General features: G+C 42.1%; 2 protein-coding genes across 3 annotated transcripts in view; one reads left to right on the plus strand and one right to left on the minus strand.

The window, feature by feature from the left end:
* Positions 1-9,619, plus strand: part of kcnab1a (potassium voltage-gated channel subfamily A regulatory beta subunit 1a) — a 131,597-nt gene extending 121,978 nt beyond the window's left edge. Inside the window, exons 9-14 of one of the 2 annotated variants that reach the window (XM_014332949.2) lie at positions 3,026-3,111; positions 4,312-4,432; positions 4,656-4,750; positions 5,258-5,378; positions 5,783-5,871; positions 6,072-9,619. In XM_014332949.2, the coding sequence (XP_014188435.1) occupies positions 3,026-3,111; positions 4,312-4,432; positions 4,656-4,750; positions 5,258-5,378; positions 5,783-5,871; positions 6,072-6,161 (602 nt within the window). In that variant the 3' untranslated portion in view covers positions 6,162-9,619. The remainder of the gene's footprint in view (positions 1-3,025; positions 3,112-4,311; positions 4,433-4,655; positions 4,751-5,257; positions 5,379-5,782; positions 5,872-6,071) is intronic. The other variant, XM_005920111.3, reaches the window with a different exon arrangement.
* Positions 9,620-9,728: 109 nt separating this feature from the next.
* On the minus strand, positions 9,729-12,551 carry ssr3 (signal sequence receptor, gamma). Its single transcript, XM_005920112.3, has 5 exons — positions 12,328-12,551; positions 11,859-11,985; positions 11,381-11,479; positions 10,286-10,417; positions 9,729-9,994 (listed from the first exon to the last, which is right to left on the minus strand). Exons 1-5 carry the CDS (start codon positions 12,458-12,460, stop codon positions 9,928-9,930), a joined length of 558 nt encoding a protein of 185 aa, XP_005920174.1. The 5' UTR covers positions 12,461-12,551; the 3' UTR covers positions 9,729-9,927.
* Between the last annotated feature and the right edge of the window lie 1,983 nt (positions 12,552-14,534).

Raw genomic sequence — 14,534 nt, forward strand, 5'->3', positions numbered from 1 at the left:
CTTTTATATGAACTGTGCTCTGGTTAATATTACATTTTAATATTCTAGTACAAATCTGTGTGACACTGACATGAATGACAGTTCATTTAACAGTATTAAAGCAAAATGCTCTTTAAACATTGCATAAGTGAGCTTGTAATAGCAATAGTGTGGTTTACACTAGTCAGGTCCTGCTGGAGACACAAATCCCCTTTGGGGTTGGATCAGGAGGGACGTCCAGCTCAAGAACTGCAAAATCAAACATGCAGAGCTACCCGGTGTGGTAACCTGTTATGAAAGGGGAGTGGTCAAAAGTAGCTTATAGGGCATCTTTCTCACAAAATTAACGATCCCTATGCAGGCAGTAACCCGCTAAATATCTCAGTGAATGCTAATAATTGGCTATAAATGAATTTATGTAGAAGTAAGTGTAAAGATGAATTTGAAAACAAAAAAAGACATTGCACACTTAAAAAAACAAAGTATTTTATTCAGGTAATTATCAAATATATATTGAATTAATCTGATTTAATTTCTGTGTTGCGGTGTCTGCCTCTCTCCTCTGCTCTCTGTTTCACTGCGCATGTTTCTTCACTGTGCTTGGCTTCTTCTTTTAGAACACACACACACACACACACACACACACACACACACACACACACACACACACACACACACACAGTGAATCAGAGAGCGGGTTGTAGCTGGATGGTTTTTGTCGGTTCTTTTGTGCTTAAGCTTGTCTATTCCTTTATCTTGCAGCTGTTTAGGATCTGCTCCTGTACACACTTATTTTCTTTTGCCTGGTGCCCTCACTGTTCTCTTCTTATTTAATTCCTTCAGCTTTTAGATGTTTTTCATGCTTGTTGATGCACGCTTTCTTGTTTTTCATGCTTCCCCAGACTTGTTTTGCTCTCTGTTGTGCTATGCCGCCCTGAAATAGATGCAGGTTGCATTTAAATATGAACGCAGCATGATGCTACGTAAATACAGAGCAAGGACGACAGGAGGGAAGGGCGAAGAGAGGAAGACAACAATAACAAACGAAAGGAAAGAAAGCGAATTGTTGTCTTGTCTTAATCCTGTGTTATTTCCCCTGGCAGCATACTATTGAGTAAGACGTCTGTGCTTCAGGTTAATTATTACTCGGTGCAGGGAAAAACAGAAACCTTCATTACAAGTCTTCTTGGTTTGTCTTGATTATATACTTTTGGTGCATGTTGACTTCTACTAACGCACCATCTTTACTAGCCTCGTTTTCTCTTTTCTCTCTGGGAGTTCTTAAACTTTCTCACCCCGCATAATCGGTTATCTTGCCAAGTATCGGTTGTGCAGAGTGAAAAACAAGAGTCCTGCCACAGTGAACGATTGCACTATAATTGGAGTGAGCACAGGGCGATGATGAACAACCTTAATGACAGTCCTAATCTCAGTTTTTGTTGGCCCCGACTGCCGTTGGCTCTCACAGTCAGCAGCGTTGGAGCTAATTGCACCATTAAAAATGCAGTAGCTTGAATGTGATCAGAAGGGCTTTAGTATGTGAGCTTGTTAGTTTGTCCCCGGAGTCGTCAAGGAGGGGTGATGAGCCGTCAACAGGTAAGAAAGACTTGAGGAGGCAGGCGGCCTTGTGAGGGTTTAATATATTTATTTATTTATTTTTGATTAGGTCATGACAGAAACTGGAAAAACGTGAAGAAGAAGCTTCTTTCAAGGCCGTTTCTCTCAAATGTTGCCTTTTTATTTTCTTAGTCTTTTAGTTTTTGACTGGTTTTAGTTTTCAATCTTTTATTCATCAACTTTTCTGGCATTGTCTTTTCATGTAGCTCGGCTATTGCTGGCTAAAAATATTTTGCCAAGCTCTAGGTGTTTCGCTGATAATGTTCTGACTATGTTATCGTCATATTCTGTTGAGACAATGTTTGGCATGTCCCTGTCCATCTGCTGTGTTATTCTGGTTTTACTGCACTGTATGTGGCTGAATCTTAGGGGTCGCCATAGTTTAGATCTGTCCTCTGCTTCTTCCTCATTTACACCACCCACCTGCGAGCCACGACCACATCATAGTTTTCTTTGTCTTTACTTTGATCCGCTTGTTCTGCAGCTCTGTGTTAGTCCTTGTTTTAATATTTACCAAACCTCTTCTCTGCATAAGTCCAAGCCAGCACAATCTCACCTCTCTACTTTTTCCCTGAACTCTCTGATCCAAGTTGCGTCTCTGTGATACGTTGAGTCCTAATAATCCATCTTTCCATCTGCCTCCAGCTCCGCCTCCTCTCTTTTCATCTGCAACATTATCTCCAACCTATATGCAGCGAGGGCTTAATGTAACTGAATAATGATTTTTGTAATGTTAAGCTTTAAATCAACTGACTTGACAAAAGTATCCCAATTAACCTTTTCAGAATTACAGCCATTTTTATACATTGTCCTTCATTTCCAGAGGCTCAAAAGTAATTGGACATGGCCAGATGTGGCCCGTTCTTTTCTTATTTCATGACAAATCAGGTAGAGTAAAGATCTGGAGTTGTTTGCAAGTGTTGGTAGCTTGATATCACTTGCTAGTCTCCAATTCTACAATCACAATAGGCCTTCATGAGGATGCAATCACTTAAAAGAAGGCCAGTTTAGACTTTGCCAGCAAACATCTAAAAGAGTCTGAACAGCTCAGGAAATAACAAAAGTATTTGGGCAGATGAAACCAAGATGAACTTTTTCCAGAAGGATGGGAAGAAAAAGTTAATAAACTGAAGAAAACCACATCATCTGTCAAACATGGTAGAGGAAATGTTATAACTAGGGCATGAAGTGCAGTCTTGGATTGTTTTATTTAAAATCCACTAGCAGTGCAATAAAGTGGCAAAATTACAAAATAGTGTCTTTGTACTCTTGCACTTGTCTCTCACTAGAAATCACAAGCATCTATAAATATTACTGATGATGCTTCTCAGCGAGCAACACCGAAATGCAAACGGTCAAGTAAACACGCACAATTTGTTCACTGTCGATCCAGCTGACTGATACCTGTCATAACTGCATTTATCCGCAGAGATTGTTCGAGCCATGACCTATGTGATAAACCAAGGCATGGCCATGTACTGGGGGACGTCTCGGTGGACGGCCATGGAGATCATGGTAAGCAGCAAACAGCTTTGAGTATAAGAAATGAAGAAGAATGAAAACGTCCAAATAAATGTTTCCTTTACACATTTGGTAACCGACTACAGATTGTATATAAATGGTGGATATAGTATCTGGCGTGAACAGTCAAGCCAATGCAGATGTGCCTTTCAAGTGACCAGCATATTCACAGTATTGAAAATGAATGAGTAATTACAGAGCTGATAATTGGAGGGAAGTCGGGGGGAGAAAGTAGTGACTGTAAAAGACTGAGAGTGAAAAGAGGCTTTTTCAGTAAGTGGCACAGGCACAGCGGCTTCTTCTGGCTTTTGTTTTGTTTTCCTGTCAGAGATAATCCACTTCCTGTTTCAACCACTGGTGCATTAATGAATATATACATGAGGCAGAGAGTTATGAAGTGAACACATGCCTGAAGTGACACTCAAGGACGTAGCATCCATCCCCTCTTATCTCTCTTGGTCTCTTTATCACCCTCCTCCTCCCTCTAAGCACACTGCAATGTGTTGACATTCTCCCTCTCTGGCTGTGAAAAAGAAGCAGAACAACGGGCCCAGATGAACACTGTGTAATTTAGATAGCATCGCTAATGAAGGTGGCTTTGATTCTCAGCAGTACAGCATGCACACGCAGTTACATGCATGGACGCGCACACAGTCTGGAGGCACATGTCATGGGTTGCAGCGCAGAAGGGCAACTGGTAATTTGTAAGTTGAGTGATGGCAGTGATATTATCCGTGCATCACACAGAATACACTCCCACTTCGACTGTGCTCTCATCCTGACATGTGTTGCACAGCAGGAAACCCACTAAATTAAAGGGTATTTAAAGAAGCAACAATGGCGCTGTTTTTCTCCGAGTAGGTGTGTGTGTGTGTGTGACTCCTCTGGCATTTGCCTTTAAAGGATCCGTGGAGAAAATAGATAAGGAAATGTGAACATGGTGCCTCCGAGTTGTGATATGAAATATTGATTTGCTGACTTACTGAGAGGCATGCATTTGAATTTGTGCCACGCTCCCACAAGCTGATTAACAACCCCTCCCTCTCTCATTTCTTCCCCGAGTTTATCCCAAACCTCTGTGCTTACATACCAAATAGCTATATAGCTATAAAATAACAATCTTTTGAACAATATATAAAAGTAAATCCACATGAAACATCGTGATGAGCATCTTTTCTCTGTCTTTATCACTAGGAGGCTTACTCTGTGGCGAGACAGTTTAATCTGATCCCGCCAGTGTGTGAGCAGGCTGAGTATCATCTTTTCCAGAGGGAGAAAGTAGAAGTGCAACTGCCCGAACTCTACCATAAGATAGGCAAGTGTATGACAACAGCTTGATCAGTCACATGCATCCTTGTGTCACTTCCCTATCCACTCCATCCAACAACCTTTCTGACCAAGTTGCTCTCCTTCTCTGTTGCTCATTTCCACTGCGCTTTAATCACCCTCTCACGTTTTCACTTTTTCTGACGCTCTTCTCACACATTTCATCTCACTAAAACTCCTCTTCAACTCTCCTGCTGTGTCCATGGTTACAGGAGTCGGCGCGATGACGTGGTCACCGCTGGCATGCGGCATCATCACAGGAAAATATGAAAATGGCATTCCTGAGTCATCCAGGGCCTCCATGAAGGTAAGCGTGAGGGTTCGTCAAAACAAGGCGACAGTGAGAATCAGATTCAAAGCAGTGATTCATGACTTGCGCACTTCAGGTGGTGTCGATATCTAAGACGTGAGAGAGATGAGATCTGGGGAGGGTTTATGGAGGTTTGATTTGGACACGCTGAAACTTAAGGACGTGCATGTGTGATGTTTTCGGTTTAGATGTAACCAGACAAAGTTGTTTCCGCTTGCATCTTCACCCTAAAGTTAAATATAGTCATGCTTTATTTTTCCAAGCTCATGTTTTGCATCTTTGAGTGTGTCTGTGTCCCTGACTTGAGTTGAACAAACAGATCAATACCAGTTGGCTTTGATTAATTAAATAAATGATGAAATTAAGGCATGTCTGTAGCACTGTGACTACATCTCTGTGTGTCAATAAATTATTAATAATACATCAGCTCTGGAGTCTCCAGGCTCTCCAGCTACACCCTGCATCTCTTCACTCATTCAGTCTGTGTCTTCTCTGTGCTGTCAGTCCTATCAGTGGTTGAAGGAGAAAATAATAAGTGAGGATGGAAGGAAGCAACAAGCCAAGCTGAAGGAGCTCAACCACATCGCAGAGAAGCTGGGATGTACCCTGCCTCAGCTGGCTGTGGGTAAGACTTCCCTGTCTTATAGCAAATACAGCAGAAGCAGCTTAAAGCAAAGCTTTTAAACCATAAATGCACAGACCTGTCAGACAGGAGCTGGTTTATGTAAGACGGGCACATTTTTCATCACCTTCGTTGGGTATTTGTTGTCTTTCGTGTTTGATATTTCCTCCAGCTTCCAGTCTACACACCAACGCAAAACTTTTCTGATGCACTTGTGTTTGCACTGCATCCCTGTGGATGTTCAAATAGCTGGGTGTGTTGTGCACTCCCCATTTGATAAGTAGATGTCCAGGTTATGTGCAAGAGTGCTGGAACCTCTGGTTTGTTTAAAGACAATAATCAGAAAGTAATAATAAGACGTGTGCCGTTGAATAGTCACTGATTGAGTATCTTCTGCTTTTCTGCAGCTTGGTGTCTAAGAAATGAAGGGGTGAGTTCGGTCCTTCTGGGAACATCCAATCCTGAGCAGCTCACTGAAAACCTCGGGGCCATACAGGTCAGAAAAAGCAGACACACATTGCTGTTACCTCTGTTTCTTCACCTGCATCCTCTGCTGTCTTCCACTTATAATGATTTCTAAATCAAGTTGTCCCAAGTCTGTACCTATAATGACTTCAGACTTTCTTCACATTATTCTGCATGTCTTCCTTCCTTCACTCCTCTCAGGCTTACTCAGCACATCTCTTTCTTTCTTAGGTCCTTCCCAAGATGACCTCCCATGTGGTGTCAGAGATCGACCACATCCTAGGCAACAGACCGTACAGTAAGAAGGACTACCGCTCTTAGACCAGGCAGTTGGACTTCCAAGAGGTCAGCTGTACCTACCTACCTAACCATATGCTACCTTGGACCCTCCATTCAGTGTTCATGTCCATGGTTCTCTCCTCGGGCCCCACTCAGCTCCAGCCCGCCTCAGCCTGGAACAGACGGCCTTGCTAAGTCCAGCATTGCATACTGTACCTTTGTCTGTTTGAGCCTTGTCCTGATCAGATCAGCTCTACCAGGCTCATCTCAGGTGCCCAGCTCAGCCACGTCATGCTTGAGAAACTCAGCTTTTTGCAGCCTGAAACACAAAACACGATCCACTTCAGTAGTTCTAAACTTTGTGCTTCTCCCAAATCAAAGTGTTGCCACGTGCAGGTAGAACTATGCAGATCTTAGAGTAGAACATGTAAAAGTTTAGATTCAGGCTTATATTTGAGATCCCACCACATCCAGCTCAGCTCCATCCAGGGATAGATATACAACTGACCTGATATTTGGATTAAAATTGCATGAAACTACGACTGCAGCGCCTCGTTTTGAAAATATATTCAACTTTACACTCACATCCAGTTAGCAGATAAACCAAAAGAAGCAAAGCGGGCGTATTTAAAGTGCCTTCCCGAAGGGCACCTTGACAGTAGCTGCTAAATGAGACGCCTGTGTTACTTATTTATTGGGCTCAGGCCTTCAGGTCTCGAGCCCACCCATTGAAAGCCAAGACCTCCACTCACAAGTAACATAATTTGAGCACAAAATTCATATTGAGCCCATATTTTATTTATGAGTACCACTGTACCACAGCTGAATACATGAATGCAAGAAATCAGAGGTATCTCAGGAAAGTGGACAGTTGTATTCTGAACCCCACCCGCCCCCACCCCACTCAGTGCTTTCATTAAATCGCTATGCAGAGCAACACACAGAATTACCATAAGAGTGTAAAACTCCAACCTCCTGTGTTGGAGGTAAGCAGCAACCAGGTGACTTGCGCATAATACAGAGTTTTATTAACATGAATGAAGCCTCAACAGACCCGATCCCTATTAGCCCGAATTAGCTTTCAAATACCTACCAAGTATATTCTGTCCCGTATTTAGAATAGTTAAGTATTCAGTGGATTATAAAGGCTGCAAATCGTGAGCGTATTTACCACCAGATGCATGTTTCCCTGCTATAGTGTGCCTCTTTCTTCTTTTCGACAAAGCACATAATTAAAGACTAGAAGAGGGTTTGATCAAAAAATCCTGCAAGCTTGTACCCCCAGCCCCCCAGGTGTGACAGAGTACTGCGGGACTTTGAGTACTAGTACATATTGGACTCTGTTTGAGGAGAGAGTGAAGCATGTCGCCCCCGTGTGTTCCCTCTGAGGAACTGCTGAAGAATCCCACAGAAGAGAAATAAAGCGGACTGCTTTTCTGCCTGTGAACTGAACCTGCATCGCTAGATCGCTTCAGCAAACCTTGAGGATTTTGGACTTAAGCTTACGATGAATCTATGAAATAAAAGATAAACTCGCCTCTGGTCTTGTCATGTTTAGAACGACTGCTTGTTTAAATGGCACAATGGGGCACAGACTCAAGGTATTTGGGATGTGGCAAAGATTACAGTATTTATTCTAGAGTAGTTAATATATATGAACTTTATTTTGACATTTTGAAATACTGCTTTTGTTTGACGATGCTAAATGTACATACGATGTTAAGAAATACAGTGTAACATAAGGAGAAACCCATCGAGGAGCCTCTCGTGCAGACGAGGACTTCACCGCAGTGTATGGCTCACACATAGCAGACGTGTAAATAGAGTCACTTTTCTGCTCCTCTGCAGTATCGCTGCATCAGTTGCAACGTTTAGGCCGCTCTCCAGCCCCTCCTGCTCCTTCCAACCAGACAAAAATGTACTTTTGTCTCCTCAAAGACAAAGAAAGTCAGAACTATTTATAAGGATTAAGGTTTAAATGTGTATTTCTCTTTTGGATTCTGCGTCAATAAGAGAATCGTTCTAAAAGTGAGCTTCTCTAATGAGACGTGACAAATGTGATTAAAGGTTTCTTAAAGGACTTGAACGTGGATCGACCCTTCGGATTTCATGGCTGTCACCTTGACGCATTATTTTTGTTCTCTTTCATGTGGAAAACAAGCCATCTCTGAGATCAGCAGAAATGTTGGCCAGGTTCCGACTGAGTCACTTTCTTGTCCTTGGTGTGCATCTGTTGACTTGCACCACAAATACCACCTATGTATGGATCAATCAAGGGAAATCTCATTAGATTACAAGCGCCTGCAGTTATCCAGAGCACGCTGTTACCTGTTTTGGGATGAAACACTAAAATCTCTTTGGCTCACAGCTTATTTAAGAAGTCTGGCCTTGGAGGAAAACTAGAGTTGGATCCAAAATGAAATCAAGAAAAAACATCATATTTTGCTTATTTCTTATTCTCTATGTGGACACAGCACCATCTTTTCCTACGCAGAATCTATATTTGCTTTGTTCACTTATTTGTAGCTTTTGGTGGCAAACACGTGCCACTGAGACACAAAGGTAAACATTTAAGTTTGTGTGCAAGTCAACAGCTTTCCCATCAGTTTGAGTCAGTCACTGTTGGACTGTGGCCACCTGGCAGAGTGCCTTGAATTCCTTCGACAGGAATAAATTCAGGGATGTCTTTCACTACAAGTTGGTAAATGGCGTTTGGCTTCTGGCCTACAAGATATGTAAGATTTTAAAACAAATGTATGCAGATGATATTATTTGATTGCCTAATCTGTCTCCTGTGTCACTTTAATGGAAAGTTGTAAGCATCAAGCACACACCGACAGTGTAGCTACAAAAAAGGAAAATGTTGTCTTTAAATTGTTATTATTCTCTATTGAATGATGCGCTTACTGAGCTCCATCGTGCTCCTTAATTTCCCGGGAGCGTTATATCACCGAACAGTGGAGCTGATTCTTTAAACTGGTAGCTTCTCCGTAAATGGGACTCGCTTTCAGAGGAATGCAAAACCTACATATTATCAGCTCCACAAACTTCGGGAACAAGCAGTGCAACAGTCCTACAGATATTAGGAAAAGTAATGCAAAAAGGACATTAACCTTCTTGTTGTCCGAGAGAACAGGGACTTGTCTTCGTGGTTTTCTGTTTCTTACAGACTTAGAAACAACTCTAAAATGCAACAAGCAAATCATCTGTGGCTGTTTTTCAGCTTGTTGAAATCCTGTAATGTGCCACATCAACTGCTACCCAAGGTTTCTGGTTTTGGTGTGAGTCCTATCTGATAATCAGATCTGAAACCTCAGAGGTCACTGATTCTACGTGTTGTTGGGTGGATGAAAAACACTTGAGAGACATTGACTTCGGTTCTTGTTGTGTCATTGTATTGTTTCCCCTCCTGATCAGTAGTTTCTCTGTAAATACTCTATGTGAAAGTGTGATTAGAAATAAAAGCATTGCCAATGGAAATGGTGTCTAAGCCAATCAATGGACCGTATAATTCAAACAGATTAATAATCACGTGAAATCCTGTTGTTGTTTTCTTAAATTAGCTGTAAAAAAAGCAGACTGAACAACACACAAATCAAATGACACAGATGACAAGTAAACAGACTTGCTTTATTTGTTACAAAAACAACAGAAGACAGATCTGTAGAAACAACTCTGGAGATAATTTGATCACGACTTTCATGAAGATGAAATGTCATATTCCACTTGTAAACCCTGTTCCTAACATGAGTGTACACTTCTTTAGCCCATTTCCTACCCTCCAACCCAACCCCCACCCTTTCTTCCTTTACTTTGAGCCGGTGGAAAGCAAAGCAATGAGTCCTGAAGAGGCACTGATGGACAGAATGTAGTTGCTGGGAAAAGGTGGGTTAAGGTAAACACTGGTAAGAAAAGTTTGCAGATATGAAGCATACAGTGTTACTTTTGACAGGGAGTTTTCTTTAGTTTTAGTCATAATTTAAACATCAAATTTCTTTTAGTCAACTAAATATTGTAAGATTATCATAGCCTGAAATAATCGGTCTTCTATTAATCTGTTAAGATGTGTTAAAAGGATAAATCTGCTACAACAAAACCTGTCATACATTTTCAACTTAAATATACTTGTGAACTAAATACCGCCACATACAGACGTGAAAGGATACACGGTGGGGTTGAAGTTCTTGAGCAGGAAGAAAGAGGCGACGATGACGAGAACCAGGAAGAGTGTGTTGTTGTAGAAGATGGAGAAGGTGGTGGCCTCGTAGTCGGCCACCTCGTTCTTCTTCCACAGAATTCTGGACAGGAGATAAAAACAAAATGTCGTCCTTGTTGTCTACGTGTACCAGGTTAACGCAGACTTTGTTAGAGACGGTGTGTGAACAGAAACAAGGTGGTTGATGTCAAACATAGACTTATACTCAATTTGTGCTCACTGGGTTGGTCCACTTAAATGCAAACAGCGACAATGCCACAGCTCCATCAGCATTTATACCAGCGCTGAGGGTGTGAGAACGCCCTGCTGTATTCTCCTGAAGTGTCGCCACTCAGACAAAACCTTTTCCCAGAAAGTGTCTTCTTTTCACAATGTTGGAACATCGCCCTCTATATAATCTCGGACTCTCTGATCCTCAGTACTGATTTATCATCATACTTTTGACTTTTGATGTACGGTGACGTTCACAAGGGCGAGACCAGTGAAGATAAATGGGTCATTAACGCGACCAGAAGAAACTGCACCTGAGTTTAGCACCTAACGCTGGCAGAAGAGGGTGTTGTTGTGGTATGTTGACATGAGATTATGGTGTAACTATTATGAATATAATACAGACTAAAATACTGTAAACCTGTAAGCTCACGTATTAGTGATCTGTCCCATTCTCACCACAAAGGCTGACTGCTGCTTTCACACATTCATTACAGTTATAAAGACTTTCTGCCTGTGTAATTCATTTGCCAGAAAAAATAAAAGTTAAAGATACAGTTGGTAAAGTTTATAATTTATAATTTCACTTTTAAGATTATTGACAACATCAGTCTGCAGCTTTCCCAGAGACAAAAAACGGTGTCGCACCACTGAATGAGGTATGTAAAACTGTATCAGTACAGGCTCAGAGTCGGATTTCTATATAACCTACTTCCACTTGGTTTGAAACACCACCTAAATTGGTGGCCCCTCCACACAGATAAGCAAACGCAAGTGTGTAGAGAGCGTGTAGTTGCTGAATTTGAATTGGGCTTACGTGTGCACTACGTTTTACCTCTCGTCTTTCTCCTTGCGGGACATCTTGCGGTTGTCAGCCTCAGACAACTTCCTGGTTACCTCCTTTGAAACAGCATCCTCACGTTTCTGTGCGACCCTGGAGTGTGATGAGCGGAAGATCACAAGCATTAAGACTTTAATCAAATTCAAAACACAACAGCAACTCCCAGTAGATTCAGTTTCTAATAAGAAGTAACAAAATCATTTCTGAAATCAGTCTGTTGATTCTTAATCTGTTTCAAAGTTTCCCCAATGAATAACATCACATCTGTCAATCAAGTTGATCGAATTAAAAAAGCTCTAACTCTACAGAGACAGTTTGATTCCCTATTTGTGTTCAAACGACTGATGATTATATGTTTGTATGTTTGTGTTCTTGTCCCCATGTAACTGAAGTTAAAAGGTATGAATAAAGTATAATATGAGGCCCATTTAACCAAGCAGCAACGCGTGTGTAGTGGATTTGTCACTCTTACTTGTGTTTGAGCACAAACTTGACGTTCTTGTAGGCAAAAGCAACCAAGTAGGTGCTGACCAGAGTCATCACAGCATACAGAACTGCAGACTGGACCAGGTCCATATGCCAGATCCTCCAAAACAGCCCTAAAGAGAGGAAAAACAAGCACAAAACGCTGCTCAAACTAATTATCTGAAACTGGAGTTTTTCAAGTAAAATCTCCCTAAGCTTTTTGTGTTTTGATTCATTTGTTACTGCACTTCGTATCACAGCGTTATTACGAGGTCACGTTAGCATTCCTGATCAATATTATTAACTGTGCTTATGTGTTATATCTCTGAACATTACGTGAGCTTATATATGTAAAGTAGCGGCTCTGAAAACCTCGTTTTTATTGACAGTTTCTCATTTTTTATCCTCCACTCACTCAGTGTTAGCTAAATTAGCGGTTAGCACCAGCTAGCTTCCTCAGCCTATGCTGTACTCACAGATGGGGATGGCAGAAACGATGAGTGCATTTCCGTAAAACAGAGCTGTGGACTTTGCCGACAAGTTTCTGCTGAAGTCCTGAAGGAGAAGATCTTCTTCTGACTGCTGCTTGTTGCTGCTTTTGGGAGCCATGAGTGCTCACTGAACCTTCTGCCTGCTGCTCAGCTCCGGGTAGAAGAAGACTGACACGTCGGTGAATGGAGAAGAAGAGGAGAAGAGAGACGCGTCAGCACTCCGGCTTCTTCTTCTTCTTCTTTGTTTGGATGACGACGGAGACGCTGTGGCTTTTTGCTGCCCTCCACAGGACGATAAGGACACAGCACTTGTGCCGTTGCACAATAGCCTATTTTAACGATATTTTGTGCACCTTAATATAATGGGCATTTTGACATGAAGAATTAGGTAAACACGTCTGTTTCTGATCACATTAATGAGAGCTGTTTCATGTAGGACCACAAGTCTAAATAAAGTGACTGGTAACAGGGTTATAGAGCTATCAGCTGCGGTGACCCTCTGACAAGGGAGCAACTGAAAGTGGCTTAGAAATAGCTGTAAAATTGTTTGATAAATCCTTAGAGATCAGTCAGTAGGCCCCTGGTAACCATTGGTTCATGGGAAAAGTGTGTATTTTATTACTAATTGGTAAGTTGTTACTGTAGGCTGCCGGCAGTTGCTAGCATGAAATAGGTCAAAAAGAGACATACAGTGATATGTAGTGCTGCCACCCTGTGATTGCTTTGGTCACTGGCGGGTTGCTGTGGTCACCAGTAGCTGCATGGAAGACGCCAACTTGTCTGCAAACACTTCACTTAGTCTCTGACTCGGAGTGAAACGGTGAAAAGGGATATATGAAATCCCCAAAAACCGATTCTGTTCATCTGGACGTAGCGTTTTCAGTGGGAGAAACGTTTTGTCACTCATCCAAGTGTCTTCTTCATTCTCAGCTGACTGTACGTTTCCCCAACCTTATAAAGAGTACCTTAGCCCACTGAATGAACAATGGACTGTGAGGTCAGTTTCTTGATCAATAATATGCAAATTGTCATGATCAAGAGGTACTTCTTTCTTGTTTTCCTAATCTGCTGTTGCAGTGAGCAGTGTATGCTCATGATTAACTAATGATTAGCACACATTTCACGTCATACTAAAGTGAACACAGTGAGACTGTCTCTACCTTATTTGAATGTATATGAAGTCCTGTTACAAACCTTCCCAGCTGTCATAGGGCGAGAGGCAGGGTACACCCTGGACAGGTCGCCAGTCTGTCGCAGGGCCAACACACAGGGACAGACAATCATTCGCGCTCTCATTCACTCGCACATTCACACCTAGTGGCAATTTGGATTATCCAATTAACCTATCCCCAAGCTGCATGTCTTTGGACGGTGGGAGGAAGCCAGAGTACCCGGAGGGAACCCACACAAACACGGGGAGAACATGCAAACTCCACACAGAAAGATCCCGGCCTGATGGTGGAATTGAACTCAGGACCTTCTTGCTATGCGGCAACAGTGCTAACCACCGTGCCACCGTGCTGCCCCCCCCCTGAGAGTCACTACCATAATGTGGTGGAAGTGTGTGTGCTCCAGGGCTCCCAGCAGCGATATTGTTGTGGGTGAAAGGCCAGATAAAGAAAACTCCTATGATGACCAAAAGATCAAGGGACCAGTTTATCTTACCCACAACAGAGCCCAGCGCTGATGTGGAGGGTGTGAGTCTGGTGGCTGGTGGCCAGATGCTTAGCCCAAAGCAGCTACATGGGTCCCTCCTCCTATGGGCCCAACACCCAGGGGTGGATTGAGGATTGAGTGACTATTTATCATGAGGTCTGGCAGCTACCTGGAGGCGAATGGACACTAGTAAAAGAAATTATTGTTTCTATCTGGATGTAAGCAGTTAGTATATAATTCTTGTTTTGTGTACATATATAAACAAAACATCCATTTCGGTACCACTGTTTTTTTGCCTCATGACACCGAGACAAATTTGTAATTTTTTGTGTTTATACTTCGAATAAACGTAATTCTGATTGTGAATTTTTTGGTATGTGTGTCAATTCTGTGACAGGCATCATCAGTCAGCAAATAGCTGATTACAAAATAAAAGAATTAAGCTCTCTACCCTGTTACACCGCATCACAGCGCAGTCACATCAGCATGCCGTGCAGCACACTTTAATATAGTAACAGTTTGTTTTCTAACAGTAA

This window comes from Haplochromis burtoni, unplaced genomic scaffold (genome assembly GCF_018398535.1).
Source record: "Haplochromis burtoni strain Fernald_Lab_line unplaced genomic scaffold, NCSU_Asbu1 Contig_38, whole genome shotgun sequence".
NCBI classification, from domain to species: Eukaryota; Metazoa; Chordata; class Actinopteri; order Cichliformes; family Cichlidae; genus Haplochromis; species Haplochromis burtoni.